The sequence below is a fragment of the Nothoprocta perdicaria genome, unplaced genomic scaffold, assembly GCF_003342845.1.
Source record: "Nothoprocta perdicaria isolate Ctin4 unplaced genomic scaffold, notPer1 scaffold_131, whole genome shotgun sequence".
NCBI classification, from domain to species: Eukaryota; Metazoa; Chordata; class Aves; order Tinamiformes; family Tinamidae; genus Nothoprocta; species Nothoprocta perdicaria.
The window spans coordinates 2,262,861-2,278,614 of record NW_020454439.1 but is presented as its reverse complement, the minus strand read 5'-3'; the positions used below and the strand labels follow the sequence as shown (position 1 = coordinate 2,278,614).

Sequence of the window (15,754 nt, the reverse complement as noted above, 5' to 3'; positions counted from 1 at the left end):
CAGGTTGACTCAACACTGCTGCTTGCCTGTGCTGTCAATATTTCCTCAGACGCAGCACTGCAGCCAGGCACCACAGCATGGCTCTTAGTTCCTTGTATTGAGCAATTGATCTAGCTGATTTGGAAACTTGTCCTGTGACAAACCCAAGCAAGACGATGGGGACAGACTGCCCCTGAGTGGCATTAGGAAATCAGCTCTGAGAGTGCCATTGCTTTGTGAGAATACAGAGAGCACCAGAGCACTCAAGCTCTACGTCTCTTTTCATAGACATGGGCACACAGCATAGGGATGGGGACAGGGAAAGCAAGGGTTGTCCTCCCTCTGTAGTGCCTGGAGGCTCTGCCAGTCTCTGCAGAAAGTCCTGTGTGCCATTTCCTCAGCCGAAACAGCTCAGGGCATCAGGAGTCTTGCTGCTTGAGGTCTCAGACTAGTTGGTCTGTGCAGTAGCTGCTGCCTCAAAATGCTTCAGCCTATCAAGTCTTTCAGATTATCCTTGAATCCATGACAGGATGGTGTCTTGGAAAGAGCAGCCTGCACAGCCCCTCTCAGCTCTGGAGGTGTGCAGCCAGATACCACAGAGATTTCCAGGCAGTTGGGAGAGGGCCTGAAGCTACAGATCCTTCCCCATGTGTAGATCCTCCCCACGACCAGAAGCCACTCTTGTGCTGGCTGGACCAGAGTGCCACGATTGAGAGACGGGACATAGCTTGATGCAAGCAAAGTGTCGATTTTATTGTTGTTACACACACGTTTATATAGATCAGAAGGTAGAGTGTCTTATGCGGATTGGATGCTTCTTCAAATCAGGCACTCCTTGATTGGTTAAATACAAAAGCAGCTACAAGCAGGTTATAAAAAAATACTGAGTAACAAATTAAGTCTTATCGACAGACCTAAAGCAGACTAAGTTTATCTACAGCCTTGAAACAATACTCCCTTCTACAGCTCCCTTTGGTCAGGATGACCCAGCCTTATCTTGTCTTTCCCAGGGCTTGTGGCTGACAAGTTCCAGCACATCTTGCTCCAACAGCGGCACTATACTTGAGGCCCTGTCAAGGTTGGTTGAGTCTGCCAGGACTCGACCAACCTTGACAGGGCCTCAAGTATAGTGGCACAAAGTGTAAGCACTCTGGGAAGGAAGATCTGAGACAATCGCACCTGCTGGAATACGTCTGGAAGGGTGGCCACCCCAGCGAGGCTGTCAGCATGCTGATTTCCTTCCATCAGAGGACCGGGCAACGTTGTAGGACACCTGATAGGCGTTATAAAGTAAGCAGCATTGGTGATGCTTTAAGAAATATAAGAGTTCGTTGAGAAAAGCGTAACACCAAGGATCAGCTACTTCCTTCAAGCAGCCTCCTTCTTGTCAGTTAATCAGTCCTGCAACTTATGCTAACAGAAACAATATTAATTACATGTGAAAACATTCAAAAACAGTGAATCACCATTACAAGTTACACAGTTTGCAAAATGTCCATAGACTCAAACGTTTCGCCCCACCCTGCCTCAGGACTGCTCAGCTGCTGCCAGCGGGCTAACCTTGGAGTAAAATAACTGAGCAACTTTTGCTCTGTGCAGGAGTGGGGGAAAGGAGGGGAAGCGACCTTGCTTGCTGCCGCTTCCACTGCTTCCCTGTGCCAGGGAGGAGGAGGAGGCATCGCTTTCTCATGGCTGTAGGAGGCAGGCAGAGGAGAGGATGAAGGATTCGCTCTCCTGGCTTCTGGCCCTGGGCTCCTGCCTCTTCCTCTGGACAGTTGGCCGCGGCACTTGTGTCTGTGCGCTTCGCTGCCCCGCACTCCGCGATCAGTTTCCCTGCATCGGCTGGCTCTGAAAATTATACCTGGACTGACATTGATTAGCATAATGGCGCCCTTTTCGGCATCTAGGACAAATCCCAGGGGCCTGGGACCTGGCACTAGCATTAATAGTCAAACAATTCTTTTTCAGATGGCCAGGTTTACCTCAACCATAACAATTTCCAGGCCTCACGGGGCTTTGCATGGCCGCGAAAGCGGCAGCCATGGCTTCATACTTATGATCCATAGTGCCAAGTCTATTACAAGCTTCCACAATTTCCACTAGTGTGGGGTTCGGGAGAGACTTGAGCAATTTTTTGCAATCTACATTAGCATTTTCTACAGCCAATTTTAACAAAATCTCCCGCGCTTCCGCATTGTCTATCTGACCCTCCAGAGCTTGCTTCAGCCTATCAATAAACTGCATATAAGGTTCCCAGGAGTCCTGGGTAATCATAGTAAAGTTTTTTTGCGGTTTTTGTGAATCAGGGACCTTAGGAAGGGCTTTTTTCGCTTCCTCATGAGTCGCCTCAAGAGCTTCCCGTGGGATATCCCGGGCTTGAGCCACCAGATCAGAGTGCTGACCTGTGCCAGTAAGGTGTTCTATAGTCAGTGCAGCTATGGCAGCGTTGCTGTGACCCGCATAAGTCGTAAGAAGTTTTTGGAGTCCCCCCTGCCAGTGTGACTCCCATAGGGAGTACTATGTCGGGGTTAGGAGCAATTGTGCCAAACACTTCAAATCATGCGGAGTCATAACATAGGTATCAAAAACAGAAGATAACAGACTTGCAAAATACGGTGAAGAAAGCCCATGCTCAGTAACAGTACGCCACAGCTCCTTAATTACCGAGAAATGCAAAGCCTCCCACCGTGCCCTTCGACCCTGATAAATCAAGGGGGCTACAATTGTTTTTGCAATCTCTAACTCGCCGTCTTTCAAGGCTTGGCGTATTATATTAGCCCATACATCTCGCGGGTTAGGCAGGTAGAGGTCTGGCTCTTGTTCAGGGTTGACTGGACCCGGATCGAAAGGGGGGTATCCCGCAGCACCCACTCTCAAGGGTTCGTTCTCCGGCAGCACCAGGGGAGTTGTGAGAGGGGATCTTTCCTCCTCCCCTGCTTTATCCTTATGAGTTTTCTCTTGTGCTTTCAGAGTCTCAAAAACAATCCTCCACCAGGGGAGCATGCGCTGGGCTTCAGCGTTTCCTGCTGTTGCTGCGTCCCATAGTTTCATCCCCACATCATCCCAGAGTTCCCGCGTAAAGATAGAGGACGCGGTTACAGTGGGCACCTTCACTTGCACCCATTTAAGGATCAGCTTGAGGTCATGCCCAGAAATATTCTTTCCATGTTTTTTAAGGAGAGCTTTCATAAGCTCATAAACGTCTCTCTCTGGGGAAGATATCTGASTTCCCATGTTTCCCACAGCTCACCTCTSTWCTCYRGAGGGATTGATGCYGGCCRGCTCCTGCTTCCTTTCAGCAGCTCATTCAAMGTYCTGTGGGACTCGCAGCATGCCAYGCAGATAGGTGGTTCTCGATCCTTCCGCCAATCCTTAGGATCACGTCGGGGTCACCAATTTGCCGCGATTGAGAGACGGGACATAGCTTGATGCAAGCAAAGTGTCGATTTTATTGTTGTTACACACACGTTTATATAGATCAGAAGGTAGCGTGTCTTATGCGGATTGGATGCTTCTTCAAATCAGGCACTCCTTGATTGGTTAAATGCAAAAGCAGCTACAAGCACGTTATAAAAAAATACTGAGTAACAAATTAAGTCTTATCGACAGACCTAAAGCAGACTAAGTTTATCTACAGCCTTGAAACAATACTCCCTTCCACAGCTCCCTTTGGTCAGGACGACCCAGCCTTATCTTGTCTTTCCCAGGGCTTGTGGCTGACAAGTTCCAGCACGTCTTGCTCCAACAGCGGCACCAGAGCGCCAACACAATGTCCCTTGCCCTTCCCTTGTCTCCAGTGTGTCTGCCTGCCCTGACAAACCTAGACAGGAACAGCAGTTGCATGTCTCGTGTCTTCTGCAGTGAAGGGTCTGGTGTCTAAAGCAGCAACCAAACTCAACATGCATGCCCAGACCTTATCTTACAGCACTATGCCTTCTGCAGGCTAAGAGGAAAGAGCTGCCTCTGCACAGTTGCTCTCATGCTAGCTTGTTAAGGGAGAGAATAAAATAATCAAAAGAGGCATCAACAAATAAACTTTATTTACCAGTGCAAGATCTTTGTGATAACAACATCCACCATTAGCCAGTGTGATTCTTATAGGGAATAGGCTTAGTAATTAGCGAATGACAATTAGTGCAGTGGACTAGAGAACAGTTAAAATGCTATGGTGTTTCTTCCCCAAGTGTATAGAGGGCTCTCAACCTTACAAGGAGTTGACAAATGTTGGCATATTTCTTCTCCTTGGATGTACAGGGGACTCTCAGCCTTACTGAGAGTTAGCTTAGCCCACATCCCAGACAAAGGGGAGGTGAGGGATGCTAATGGTCCAACCAAAGGAGTTGGTCAGATGTTGTTCCCGATCCCTGATCAACTGAACCCTGTCTTTTATACCGTTAGGGGGAGAATGCATGATTGTTGCCTGCTCATTCTTATGAGGTAATCCTTCCAGAATGTTCAGACGAGTTTCATAAGACCTACTACTTGCACAACCAGCAAGACAACACTACCATACCTTTGTTCCTCCTCCCTTTACTTGCTGTTTTGGGGAAGTGCATGTGGTTTCTACCCCACATCCTTGCCAAATCAACATTTCTGTGTGCATTTTCAGATGCTAAATCTTTGCCTGCCCATCAATGACTCACTTCACAAAGGAAATTTCACTAGTTCTGAACTTGAAGCCTTGGGATAAGAAAATTAATTATGCAGCTTAGTAACTGCATGTAGAAGACAAAGCCTGCACATACCTAGAGACAAAGCAGAACTGAGCTGCAAACAACCTAAAGTAACCTAAGCCTGTTTACACTTCACTAATATGGTAAAGAATACTAGGACACATCTAGGAACGTGATGAGATGATAGTTCCCCCAGTACTTGAAACATGCAAACCTATGTGACATGAATGTTCATATAGATAAGAAAATATGTAAGCAAATTAACTATTCACTAACAAGTAGACATTTCCATAATTGCCTGAAAATAAACATGTTCACTCCTTTGAGTCTGCTTCCTTTGAGAAGGATCACACAGAATTAAGTAAGGGCCTTGGTGTTGATTCCAACTCTGTGTGCTTGCTGACTCGATGCACTGGGTGTGCTCCCACTATGGGATAACAACTCCCTCTTGGTCTAGATAGCATTTCTGGTAGGAGCTGGAAGGAGAGTCTCTGCATCCCATACTCACATGTGCTGCTCAAGTGGTGACCAGTTCTCCAGGGCAACTTGTAATCCAGCTCCTGGAAGCACACCTGGGAGTCTGGGCTTTGTGCTGGCCTGGCCAATGCATGGGAAGCTTGCTGTTACAGTCCTTTGAACTCAGAAGACTATGGGATAGCAAAGTAGGATTTTGGTAGGTCCAGTACAGAGCGCAACTGCTGTTCCAGTTGCTTATTCCTTCAGATTAAGATGCCTTCCTCCTGCTGGAGGAGGCTCTCGCTGCACTCTCCTCACAGTACACTCCATCATTTTCTCAGTGCTGTCTTCATGGACAGCATAGATGGGAATATTCTTCAAGCTATTTTCCTCCTTCCATCACTCTCACTCCTTGCCACAGTGGACCCTGTATCGTCTGCTCCAGGTCCTTTTTCCTGCTGGCATATGGTGTGGAAGACAGGGTCTCTGGCGAGGCTCGCCTCCCACACTTTATTTAACATGTTTAGCCGATTCTGCGGAGCAGGTAGAGTGCGAGAGGCGTGAAACCCACGGACCGCTCCGACATTCTCCTTTCCCACCCCAGGCTGCCTGAGCTCCTCCCGCCGGCCGCGTCCCTGCTCAGATCCCGGAGGCGGGGCCGGAGGCGGGGCCGGGGCCGCGGCGGGGCCGGAGGCGGAGCGCGGCGGAACGGGGCAGGAGAGCCCGCGGAGGCGGGGCCGCTTTGCAGTTGCGGCAGCAGAGGCGCGTGCGTGCGTGCTCGCGCGCGCCGTGGTCGCCATCATGCGCTTCCGGGCTAAGATTGTGGATCTTGCCTGTCTCAACCACTTCAGTCGTGAGCAGGCGGCTCCGCGGGGCGGCGATGTGGTCGGGGGGAGGGTCCGTCCGTCCGTGTGTATGCATGTATGCATGCGGGTGTATGCGTGTGTCTGTATGTCTATCTATCCATGCATCTATGCGTGCTTAGTCCCGCCGAGCCTCTAAAACGAGCTTTGCTTCCCGCAGGGGTGGTGAACACGATGGCGCGGCTGGCCAAGATGTGCACCCTGCGACTGGCGGCGGACAAGCTGTATTTCATCCTCTCGGATAAAGTGGACAATGGAGGAGTTAGCGTGTGGTGTGAGCTGTGCCAGGTGTGCACGGGAGACCCCAGGGTGGATGCTGCCGGTGATGGGCCAGATTGGGTCCCGTGTGCCAGGCTCCTCCTGCAGTCCTTAGTGGGGGTGTACCTGGTGTCGCAAGTAGTGCCCTGTTGCTGAAGATGCCCAGTTTTCCAGGGCTGCTTTTTGCCTCTGCAGGGCAAGTGCCTCCTCTTTCTTGGCTCTCTGGTACACATGCAGTGCCTTTCTGAGCATCAGAAAGGGAGAGCTCCATGTTGCATCGTTCACATTGAGTTGGGTGGCAAGGGAGGGACTGAATTCAATAGTTTTGGCAGTGTTTTGGTTTCAGTTTTATTTTGTTTTCTGTCTTGCAAGGGGCTTTCATGGCCTATGCCATTCTTGCACTGCGTGGAGGAAAACTGCATGCTACAGATACTCAGCTTTAAACTTAAGATTATTTATGTGATTTCCTACCTTGCAGGGGAATTTCTTTGATGAGTTCCAGATGGAAGGTGTAGCTGCAGAACACAATGAAATCTATTTGGAGCTGGTGCCTGAGAACTTATCAAGAGCATTAAAAACAGCCCAGAATGCTAAGACAGTGAAGATCAAGCTTACTAACAAACACTGTCCCTGTCTCACAGTGTCTGTGGAGCTAGTAAGTGCAAGTATGCTTCTATTGTCATTAAGTAAAAGCACTTGAAAAATAAGTGAAGAGATAGAGCAAGAAAGCAAGTTGCATGCGTTAGGTACCTTTTTCTGATGTCTTTGTGACCTGAAACCTGAAGGAGAAAACTCCTTCTTGAGAACCCTGAAATCCTTCTTGTATGATTGCATTCTTTTTGAAACCTACCAGTGTAGGAGGATTCAATATAATTTTTGGCTCTTGATTTTCAGTTTGCTTTCCCACTGGTCTATTACAAACTGCTCTATTTTTAAAGCTTCTCTGTTAGCACCTCTGAACTGTTTAGCTCTGAAGATAGCACCTAGGTGCCTGTGATAGATGCCTCACAAGTCTTTCCTTATGCAGAAGGAAAATCCAGTTCATAGTGCAGAACCTATGGAAAACTAGATTAGAGCCTCTGAGCTCTATTTTCTTTCCCAGAGTAGGGCTGATAATCCTGGCTTGCAGAATTGTAGTTGTGTTTCATCTGCAATAATTTTCTGTCTCTCACTCAAGCCATCCTTGTCAAGCACCAGTAGAATTGTAACACATGACATTCCAGTTGGGGTTATTCCCAGAAGATTATGGCGTGACTTCAGAGAACCCAGTGTGCCAGACTTCGATGTAAGTATCTGTTTTTATGGTCTGCTGGTTGGGGAGGTTGTGAGTGGGTGGTAGTGCAGAGATATGCTGCTTGTGAGCTTGGGAAAGGGATGAAAAGGCAAAATGGAAGAATTGGGGCAGCTTGGGAGATGCCTTTCATCATAACAAGTGAGCCTAGGCGCTCTACAGTTTTTTATGTGCTATTGATAATTTGAATAGGGGAAGGAAAGAGGAAAGAACTTCTCTGGCAGTAGTATCTTGAAAACACAGATGTGCCTGTGACTGATTCAAACTGTTCATCTGTTTAGGTGTTATCCCATGTGGTCCAAATATTGCCTGTGTTAAACTCATGGCTCACCTAGAAGAGTTAGACAAAACTATGTTCCTTCCTGGCTTTTGTGTACCCTGTACCTGTTTTGACACGCAGTAGAGCTGGCAATGTGCTGACCCTGGTGCCACACCAAAAGCTGAATGCAGTAGCATAAGAGTGCAAATTGTTTCTCCTTGTTGGCTAGACTGGTGTTAACTGCTTGGTAACATAGATATGGGTGATGTAACATAGGAGCTCAGTCTGCAAGAGCTGCCTGTGTGTCATATTTTGCATATAGACTTGGGATAGGTCTTCTGACACAAAATCAGAGAGAAAGATAAGTAACTTGGATTTTTTTTTTTTATGTCTGAAATACTTGCTAGAGCAATGACCCAGTGGTACAATGGAGAAGACAGATGCTGTATTCAAGGGTCATTTTCTGGTCTGATTTAAATGGTGTGCTTTCTGCACTCAGTAAGTAGCAGAGGGCAACTTAAGGAAGGGAGAGTAAGTATTGTACCTCCTTGTGCAATAGTCCTGTGAATGCAATTTCTATATCTTTTTAGGTCAGTATTTACCTGCCTGTGTTAAAAACGATGAAGAGTGTGGTGGAAAGAATGAAGAACCTCAGCAATTGCATTGTAAGTTCAGGCAGGTCTCTTATCTGAAAAGCTTTTAAATATGTGACCTTATAGCATCTCTCCCTCTTTATACACATATGTACATGTGTGCATTGTACATGTGTGTATATGTGTGAATTCTTTCAGTTCTTCCCAACTCTTTGCTAGACCTGTTTTTATTTCAAAGAGTATCAAGTGTCACGGGTAAATATTTTTATCATCTGTGTCCTGCTAGTAAAATTAGTCAAGGTCAGTACTGAAAAAGGGCTTAGAAGTTCTTTTAAATAGTAATATACTTTTTTTTTTCTGATTACAAGGATACCCCATTCCTTAGGAAATTGTGCTTATAAGGATGAGTCTGTCTAAAATTATTGAGAATAGTTCTAATCACACAAAATAGAATTTAGATATGTTGTAGGAATCTTCTGATCTGCCAGTCAATATAGTTTGCTTCTGATTGGAAACTTTGTCAGGATGGAGTTTGAAGTCTCAATTTGTCCAGGATATTTCTGGCAGTCCAAAATGATGTTTGAAGTTGCTACTCTGGTGCAGCTCTTGGCTGTTTTCAAGTAGATCAATGCTGCAACTGCAGATCAGCTCTTGATGCATTAAGTTTTCTGTGCATATATTGTGGACAGTGTATGTGCACCCCTTGCTGTTTATGAAAAAGATGGAGAAAAAAAGAGCAACTTCCTAATTTGCCTGTTTATATCTCTTATTTCTAAAGCTTTTTCTTTAGCAGAGGAAATTCCCAAAGCTGGTGCTTGTTTTGAAGGTATGGAAGAGCAATTGTATTTTTTTTTGTCTCCATAATTTCAGGGAAGTTGGTCAAAGGTCCATCACCTGAGAGTGATGCATTTTGTATCTGTATATTCAAACCTCTGAGCCCTGTTCAAAAAGCAAATGAACTTCACTGAAGCACTTCTGGAAGTTTGAGTTTGACTTAGTTAGTAGTTCATTCTTCTGTAATTCTGAAATACAAAAGCAGCTTGCCTAAAATTGAAATTGATTATATTTCAGGTGATTGAAGCAAACTTGAGTGGAGAAATGAACTTGAAAATAGAAACCGATTTAGTGTCTGTAACAACGCATTTTAAAGACTTAGGAAATCCTCCTTGGGGTAAGATGCCATATTTGCTGCTTTTCGTGTTTGTCTGGTCTTCTTACTTAGATGTGCTGCAAGTAACAACATGCACCTTATGCCAGTACTTAATTACAAAATAGCATTGTAATTGTGCTGTTTCGAAGGCTGCAAATGAAACACAAGGTCACTTAGAGCTGATTTCCTAGGACTGTCTAGGTAATTTTTGAGTATCTGCAAGGACTGAGACTCACATTAAATTATCAGATGATTGTCAGCTGTGTCCTTTTACATATTGAAATCCCTTTTGAGGCTTTGTTTAAACATATTCGTATACTTGTAGTGTCAGATGATGAAAGTCCAAGCTCTGCTCAAGTTAAAGATTTGGAAAACATGGCTGAAGCACGCATAGACATCAGGAAGCTGCTGCAGCTACTTGCAGGACAACAAGTCAATCCCACAAAAGCTTTGTGCAGTAAGTTAACAGCTCTGCTTGCAAACTCTAGTAAAGAGGTGTCTGCCATACTCGTAGTCTTAGCAGAACAGCATAGTTTCCCTTCTGACAGTTTGAAACCTTGCACTTTTTACTGTAGCTGAGAACTTTGGGTGTTTCTGTATTTAGGTAGTGAGCTTTAAGCATTGAAAGTTTGGGGAAAAAAAAATGAAGCCTAGTCCTTTTAAAAGTATTGTGTTGAATACCCAGAATGACTGATCAAGTGGGTTTTCATGCTTGCTTTGTTTTTGAAGTTAAAACTATTGTATTTGGGAAAGTCTTTGGTTTTACAAAGTCTAAAGATAAAACCTTAATAGAGAACTGACCTGCTCAGAGGTACTGACTTGCATAGGTTTTCTTACCTATGCACCAAATTAATTCTAATTCCCAAGTACATTTTAAGCAGCCAGTTTTGCTAACTACAGAGAGAAACAAATATATGTTTTTCCTAAGCAAAGGTTGCGTAGGATATTATGTCCTATTTTGATAATGCTGTATGCTTCTCCCAAGAACTTCTGCGTTCCTAAGAAAGCTTCTACATTATGTTCTGTTGCAACCTGTACATTTTTTTCCAAGGAAGATTTAATCATAGATAGCGTTATAGAATTACACATTTCCTTTTTGGCATCAGCTTTCATGGACCTTCAAGGACTTGCATGTTACAGGATGATATGTCTAGTGAATCTTCTATAAGGAGTGGTAGAAGCATTGCATTCTTATGATGGCATTCACTAGAGGATGTCATTTAAATTTGTCTTTCTTTAAACTGGATTTGTGTTTTTTTTTTCCTCCAGATATTGTCAGTAGGAGGATAGTCCACTTCATCTTGCTCCATGAGGATGTTTCACTTCAGTATTTCATTCCAGCACTTGCATGAATGCTCTTGAATCTCCGTCACTTTCCAGTCTGAGGCCCTTTCCACAAAGCCTGAGTCGAGTATGAGTTGCTGGATCAGCAACTATCATGTGATAGATTGTTGGATGTCATCAGCTGGTCATTATATATGTTTTTATGAAGTGATCCAAAATATTTCTTCATCCTGAAGACCCTGTTTTTGAAAAATTGCTGTTATATGAGAGAGAGAGAGAGAGAGAGAGAGAGAGAGAGAGAGAGAACACTGAGGAGTTGGCCTATCTGCGTGTTATGGAGAGAACTTTGTGATATCTGTATGTGCTTTTAGTATGCTTCAATCTGTGGGAAAGGCAGTATAATCCTTTTTTCTCCTTAATAAACACAAAGACAGGATTGACCTCTAGAGTTGTATTCATACTGAATGTATTCAGTATCAGACAATGCAGCCCCGAGTTAAGCCCCTTGTTGTTTCTGTGTAAGGCAGGATAATATTTTGCAGAGCTGGAGGTTGCTATTTTACAGGTTAAGGGAACAATTAGTCTTGGTGTTCTTGGAGATACAAATAGTCAGAGCAGGCTTGAGGAGAAGCAACAATCTGGCAATATATTCTTTGTCGTTTTCACCATTATGCGACTTTCTGCCATGGTCTGTCCAAGGATTGACCGGGTATTCCTGTAGCCTGATGTGAGTTTTACTGCATCTCTGAACTTCATCATCCTTCAGGCTTATGTATCGTGTAGCTGCTTTTTTATGTCTCAGGCACAGAATAGAATGATCGAGTCCACTACCTATCTGCGTAACAGCATATGTTTGGGCTGTTTTCTTAAAGAATATGGAAGGTGAAGTGAGTTGCTTTCTTCTTACATCTTCCTGCTCTTAGGGAGCCAGACTAGCATCAGTTCTTAGCTTGCTGTTTTACAGGGATCATATAATCTGAGATGCATCTGTCAGGTTTGTAATCAGATGGTCTGTCCTGGAGGTGTAACCCATCCTGGCAGTTAGACACTTAGTGAAGCTGTAGTGCCTTATGATGCTCAAAACTTTGTTTTGGAAAACAACACCTTATGCTCAAAATGAGTGTGTCCTTGTGCTGTAAACTATACCAGAATAGGGAGTTGATCTATAACAAAACTAGCCATTTTTTTACACCATCAGTTCCGCAAAGGCTATTTTTCCTTTAGGCTAATTAATAAAGTCCTTAACCAGAAAGCATCTTTCATATCCTGTTTTCAGAACCAACTGCAATCACCTTGAAAAATTTGTGCATAATCAAAACCAGTGTAAATCTGTGTTGGTCTTGTTACTGTAAAATCAAGTTATGTGGATTTACATGATAGAAGGTATATGGTAAATATTCCTGGGTTGTCTTCTGAACAGAGGAAAAAAACTGTCAGCTTATCTGATGTTACAGTGTCTGACTTGTGAACAATCTTCAATCTGGAGCTTCATTGGCTGTACAATTGCTATTTTTTGACAAGTGATCACAGTCTTTAATTGCAAGGAAATGGTTTTAAAAACAAAAAGGTAGGAATAATACTGGAGTGGGTCAGCAATGAGGTGCAAGTATGCAGTGGTATGTCTTTTTCATATTCTTGAGGAGAGAATATTGGACAGATGAGAAGAGGTGGACAGCTCTCCAGTCCTCAGTACTTTCCTACCCTTCCCTTGCAAATGCAGTACAAGGGCATAGGCTTACAAAAGCCTAAAGAATTGACAGGAAAGAGTTCATGAATGTTTTTGTTGTTTGTTTTTCAGATAATCTGGAAAAGGTTCAGAGATTTAAAATAAGAATGCAGAGAAAAAGGATTGGAATCTGCCATTCTAAATCACCGACTTAAACTTTGGATAGACATACAGTTGGAATAGTCTTGTCAGATAGCACAGTCTGAAAAGAGACTGTCCTGGGAGACTGATGCTCCCTACTCCCTACTTTGTAACACCTGAGCTAGAAGATCCCTTAAGTCCTCCTGATGACCATGTCTGTGCACTCTTTCTTGGTGAATATCCAGTTGTAAAAAGATAAAGGCCTTGAGAGAGTGAAGCTCCTGTACCCCTGTGCAACTTCTCTGTTGGTCTGGCCAGCTGCATCATGAGCTCTTCATGATCCCTCTGAACTTTGCTCACCTACCTGAGGATCTTTTCCAGATTATCCGTGTTCCTGTGGCCTTTTGTCACTTAAATGTATACACTAAGGCTTCTTGGTAAAATCAAGGTTTTATTTTGTTCCCTCTTCCTAGAGAGAAAAGCTCACCTCTCTATTGCAAGATATTTATCAAAACCATTTGTATCCCTGTGCTAATCTCATTTTGCTAAACTAGATACAATTTGCAAAGATGGAAATATTCTTTATATAGTTTTCTGTTGAGTTTGCTGGCCAGATCTGCTGGATGTCTTTTACAACTTGCATCTTGTGAATTTAAATTGATATGACTAATTAGCTGACTGAGAAACTGGATAAAGTGAGTGTGATGCTGAAATAGGCAGGGATATCTATCTATCTGTAAAGCATATCTACACCAAAAATCCACTAATATATACTGCTCATCAAAATGGGCCTTGCCTATGTAGAGGTAAAAGACTGTTTAGCCATTTCTGGAATCATTACTAATTCAAAGCATTTGATAAAGAAACGTTCTTTCTGTGTATTCATTTTCCATGCATATCTTCACATTGCCATTCCTTTTGTTTATCAAGTTTGAGTTAAAAACACTTTCAAAAACCAACTAGAATTTTTCAAAATTTGAAGCTTTATATATTAGCTTTGGGCCAAGATGTTCTGTTTATATTGCTGAAGTGCCAGTTTTGCTTCTTTTTTCAGCAGAGTTGGCTGAGTTGACTGATATTTTGAGACTCATTTCAAAGTAGCATGATTACCACTGATATTTAAATTACAGTAATGCTTAGAAACATTAATCAAAAGACATATTCTGGGCAAATAGGAAGTTATCTACTGAGGGCAAGGAAGAGTGTTTATAGAAATTGGAATGTTCATCTAACTGTTGATCTTCCAAAAATTAGTGGAAAATTGCTATTGTAATTAGATGTTGCTTGTTATTGTAATTAGATGTTGCCTAAAATACACCCACCCATTTTGCATCAGATACTATGTTTTTATTGCCTTTTGCCAGGCATTGTTCCTCAAGAAGTCCTGAGATATACATTATATCCGTCCGTTTTGATAAACTGCCAACGTTTGGTGCCATATATTCATTTTTCTCCTTCTCCAAAATACATCTTTGAGCATGAAGACATTGAGGGGCATAGGACTGGAGAAGGTCTGCGACTTCAAATCAAGTCCTGCTCACAAAACAGACCATGACTTCTCTTAGATCTAGGAAGTCTTTTTAAGAGGTTGTGATAGAGAGAACACTTATGAAAAGTAAGTTTATGTTAAAGGCTATATATTATATATATTTTATATATAAAGGCTATATAATTTAAAGAATAAAATGTATATAGGTTATTCACTGATAAATTTCCTTTTAAAACTCAGAAGAAAATTGCTAATTAGTAGAGCAGTTTTTGAAGAACCGTATTCTTTCTCAGACTTCTTTGCTAGGCAGGAAAAGATGAGTTCTGTTCTTCCTTTTAAAATACATTCCTCACTTCCCTAGTAACATCCTAATGACTCTTCTATAGGGCTGCTTCTGATGTGCATTAGTGTTACATGAATACAGGTATCTTTATGCTTCTTACACTGCCATAGTATTCTTGTGGCAGAGATTTTGCCTGATGCATATAAGGATTGTTTGCCTTTCTCACAGTCATGCTGTATATCCATGGCTTGGAGACATCCTGAGAATAAGGGCTGCTCCATGGTCTTTCTCTGTTCTTTGTTTCCAAGAGCTTAACTTTCAAACGATAGCAGAGAAAGCTCACAGTGATTCCCAAATTCATGAATGGCCTTGCTCTTTGCATTCCTGAACTTTAGCCTGGCTGTGTTACTATATTTCCTCAAAGACATCCAGTTTTATGGGTAATATACTCCTTAGTACTGAGAGTAAATCCCTGCTTTGTTTTATCAGCAAAATTGATTTATTCATTCTTCTTTGTGCTAAGGCTGCTTAAAAACAAATTGAATGGAGTCAGACCTTGAAGAGCTGCACTGTTGAGCTCCTTGCAGTCTGATAGTTCACTTTTCAGTACCAGCCCACTCTGTTTCCTCTCTTTCTTCATGGCTTTACAGTTATTCTTTTAATCCATATGTTCCCCAGCTAAACTAATTATCCATATGGCATCATGTCAGATACTTTACTGAGGACCTTTAAGGATTTATTTTTATTCTAGTCCCACTCAGTAATATTCAGTATATCTTACCAGAAAAAGCATAAAATGCAGTCATTACTCTTTCTTATTTTTAGATCAGCAGAGACAGATTATCTAAACTTGCATTTTTAATGGCCACAGCTCAGGCAAAACCCTGCTATATGTCTGCACTATCTTCTTAGGATTAATGTTATTATATAAACAGCTTTTCGATTTATGGTCTTGAAATGTATAATGTCAGTCTGCATAGTAGATGATATGCCACTTTTTTTTTTTTTTTTTAAAAAAGACATTCAGGAGTTCAAAAGCTTGTAATGGGAAAATGCAAGCACAAAGTGAAATTTATTCTGACTTTTAGAAAATTCTAGGAAAGTATGAAAGAGAGGGATGATAAAACTCATACTGTTGAAGAGCTTGTATGTTTAAAGTCTTGAAAAGATTCTATGGGGAAAAACTATTATCTTTAAAAGTAGTTTTTCTTCCTGTTATCTTTAATAGAAGCCAAATGGTTCAAAAAGTCAAAGGAGGAGGTAGTCAAGGGCATTTTTTTTCAGTAAAACTTGTTTTTGAGAGGAAAGAGTTTTTGGCTAACTATAGTGCCTGCTTTATGAAAATCTCAATTTCTTTTTAAAAACAGAA

The 15,754-nt window shown here is 42.7% G+C and overlaps 1 protein-coding gene across 2 annotated transcripts; it reads left to right on the top strand.

Moving 5' to 3' along the window:
* The first annotated feature begins 4,974 nt into the window (after window positions 1–4,974).
* Window positions 4,975–11,032, top strand: HUS1 (HUS1 checkpoint clamp component). 2 transcript variants are annotated; one of them, XM_026033692.1, is made up of 8 exons: window positions 4,975–5,013; window positions 6,132–6,259; window positions 6,708–6,884; window positions 7,407–7,514; window positions 8,370–8,444; window positions 9,444–9,543; window positions 9,848–9,979; window positions 10,792–11,032. In XM_026033692.1, exons 2-8 carry the CDS (start codon window positions 6,146–6,148, stop codon window positions 10,872–10,874), a joined length of 789 nt encoding a protein of 262 aa, XP_025889477.1. In that variant the 5' UTR covers window positions 4,975–5,013; window positions 6,132–6,145; the 3' UTR covers window positions 10,875–11,032. The 2 variants fall into 2 exon arrangements, with proteins under 2 accessions (XP_025889477.1, XP_025889476.1); XM_026033691.1 differs by lacking the exon at window positions 4,975–5,013 and adding an exon at window positions 5,910–5,961.
* The last annotated feature ends 4,722 nt before the right edge of the window (window positions 11,033–15,754 follow it).

What these genes read in the sequence shown, in the direction of transcription:
- HUS1 (XM_026033691.1), top strand. Translation starts at nt 5,910, where the DNA reads ATGCGCTTCCGGGCTAAGATTGTGGATCTTGCCTGTCTCAACCACTTC. An exon ending in CTGTCTCAACCACTTCAGTC is followed by an intron (nt 5,962 to 6,131) that starts GTGAGCAGGCGG and finishes TGCTTCCCGCAG; the next exon opens with GGGTGGTGAACACGATGGCG. An exon ending in AGAACCTCAGCAATTGCATT is followed by an intron (nt 8,445 to 9,443) that starts GTAAGTTCAGGC and finishes ATTATATTTCAG; the next exon opens with GTGATTGAAGCAAACTTGAG.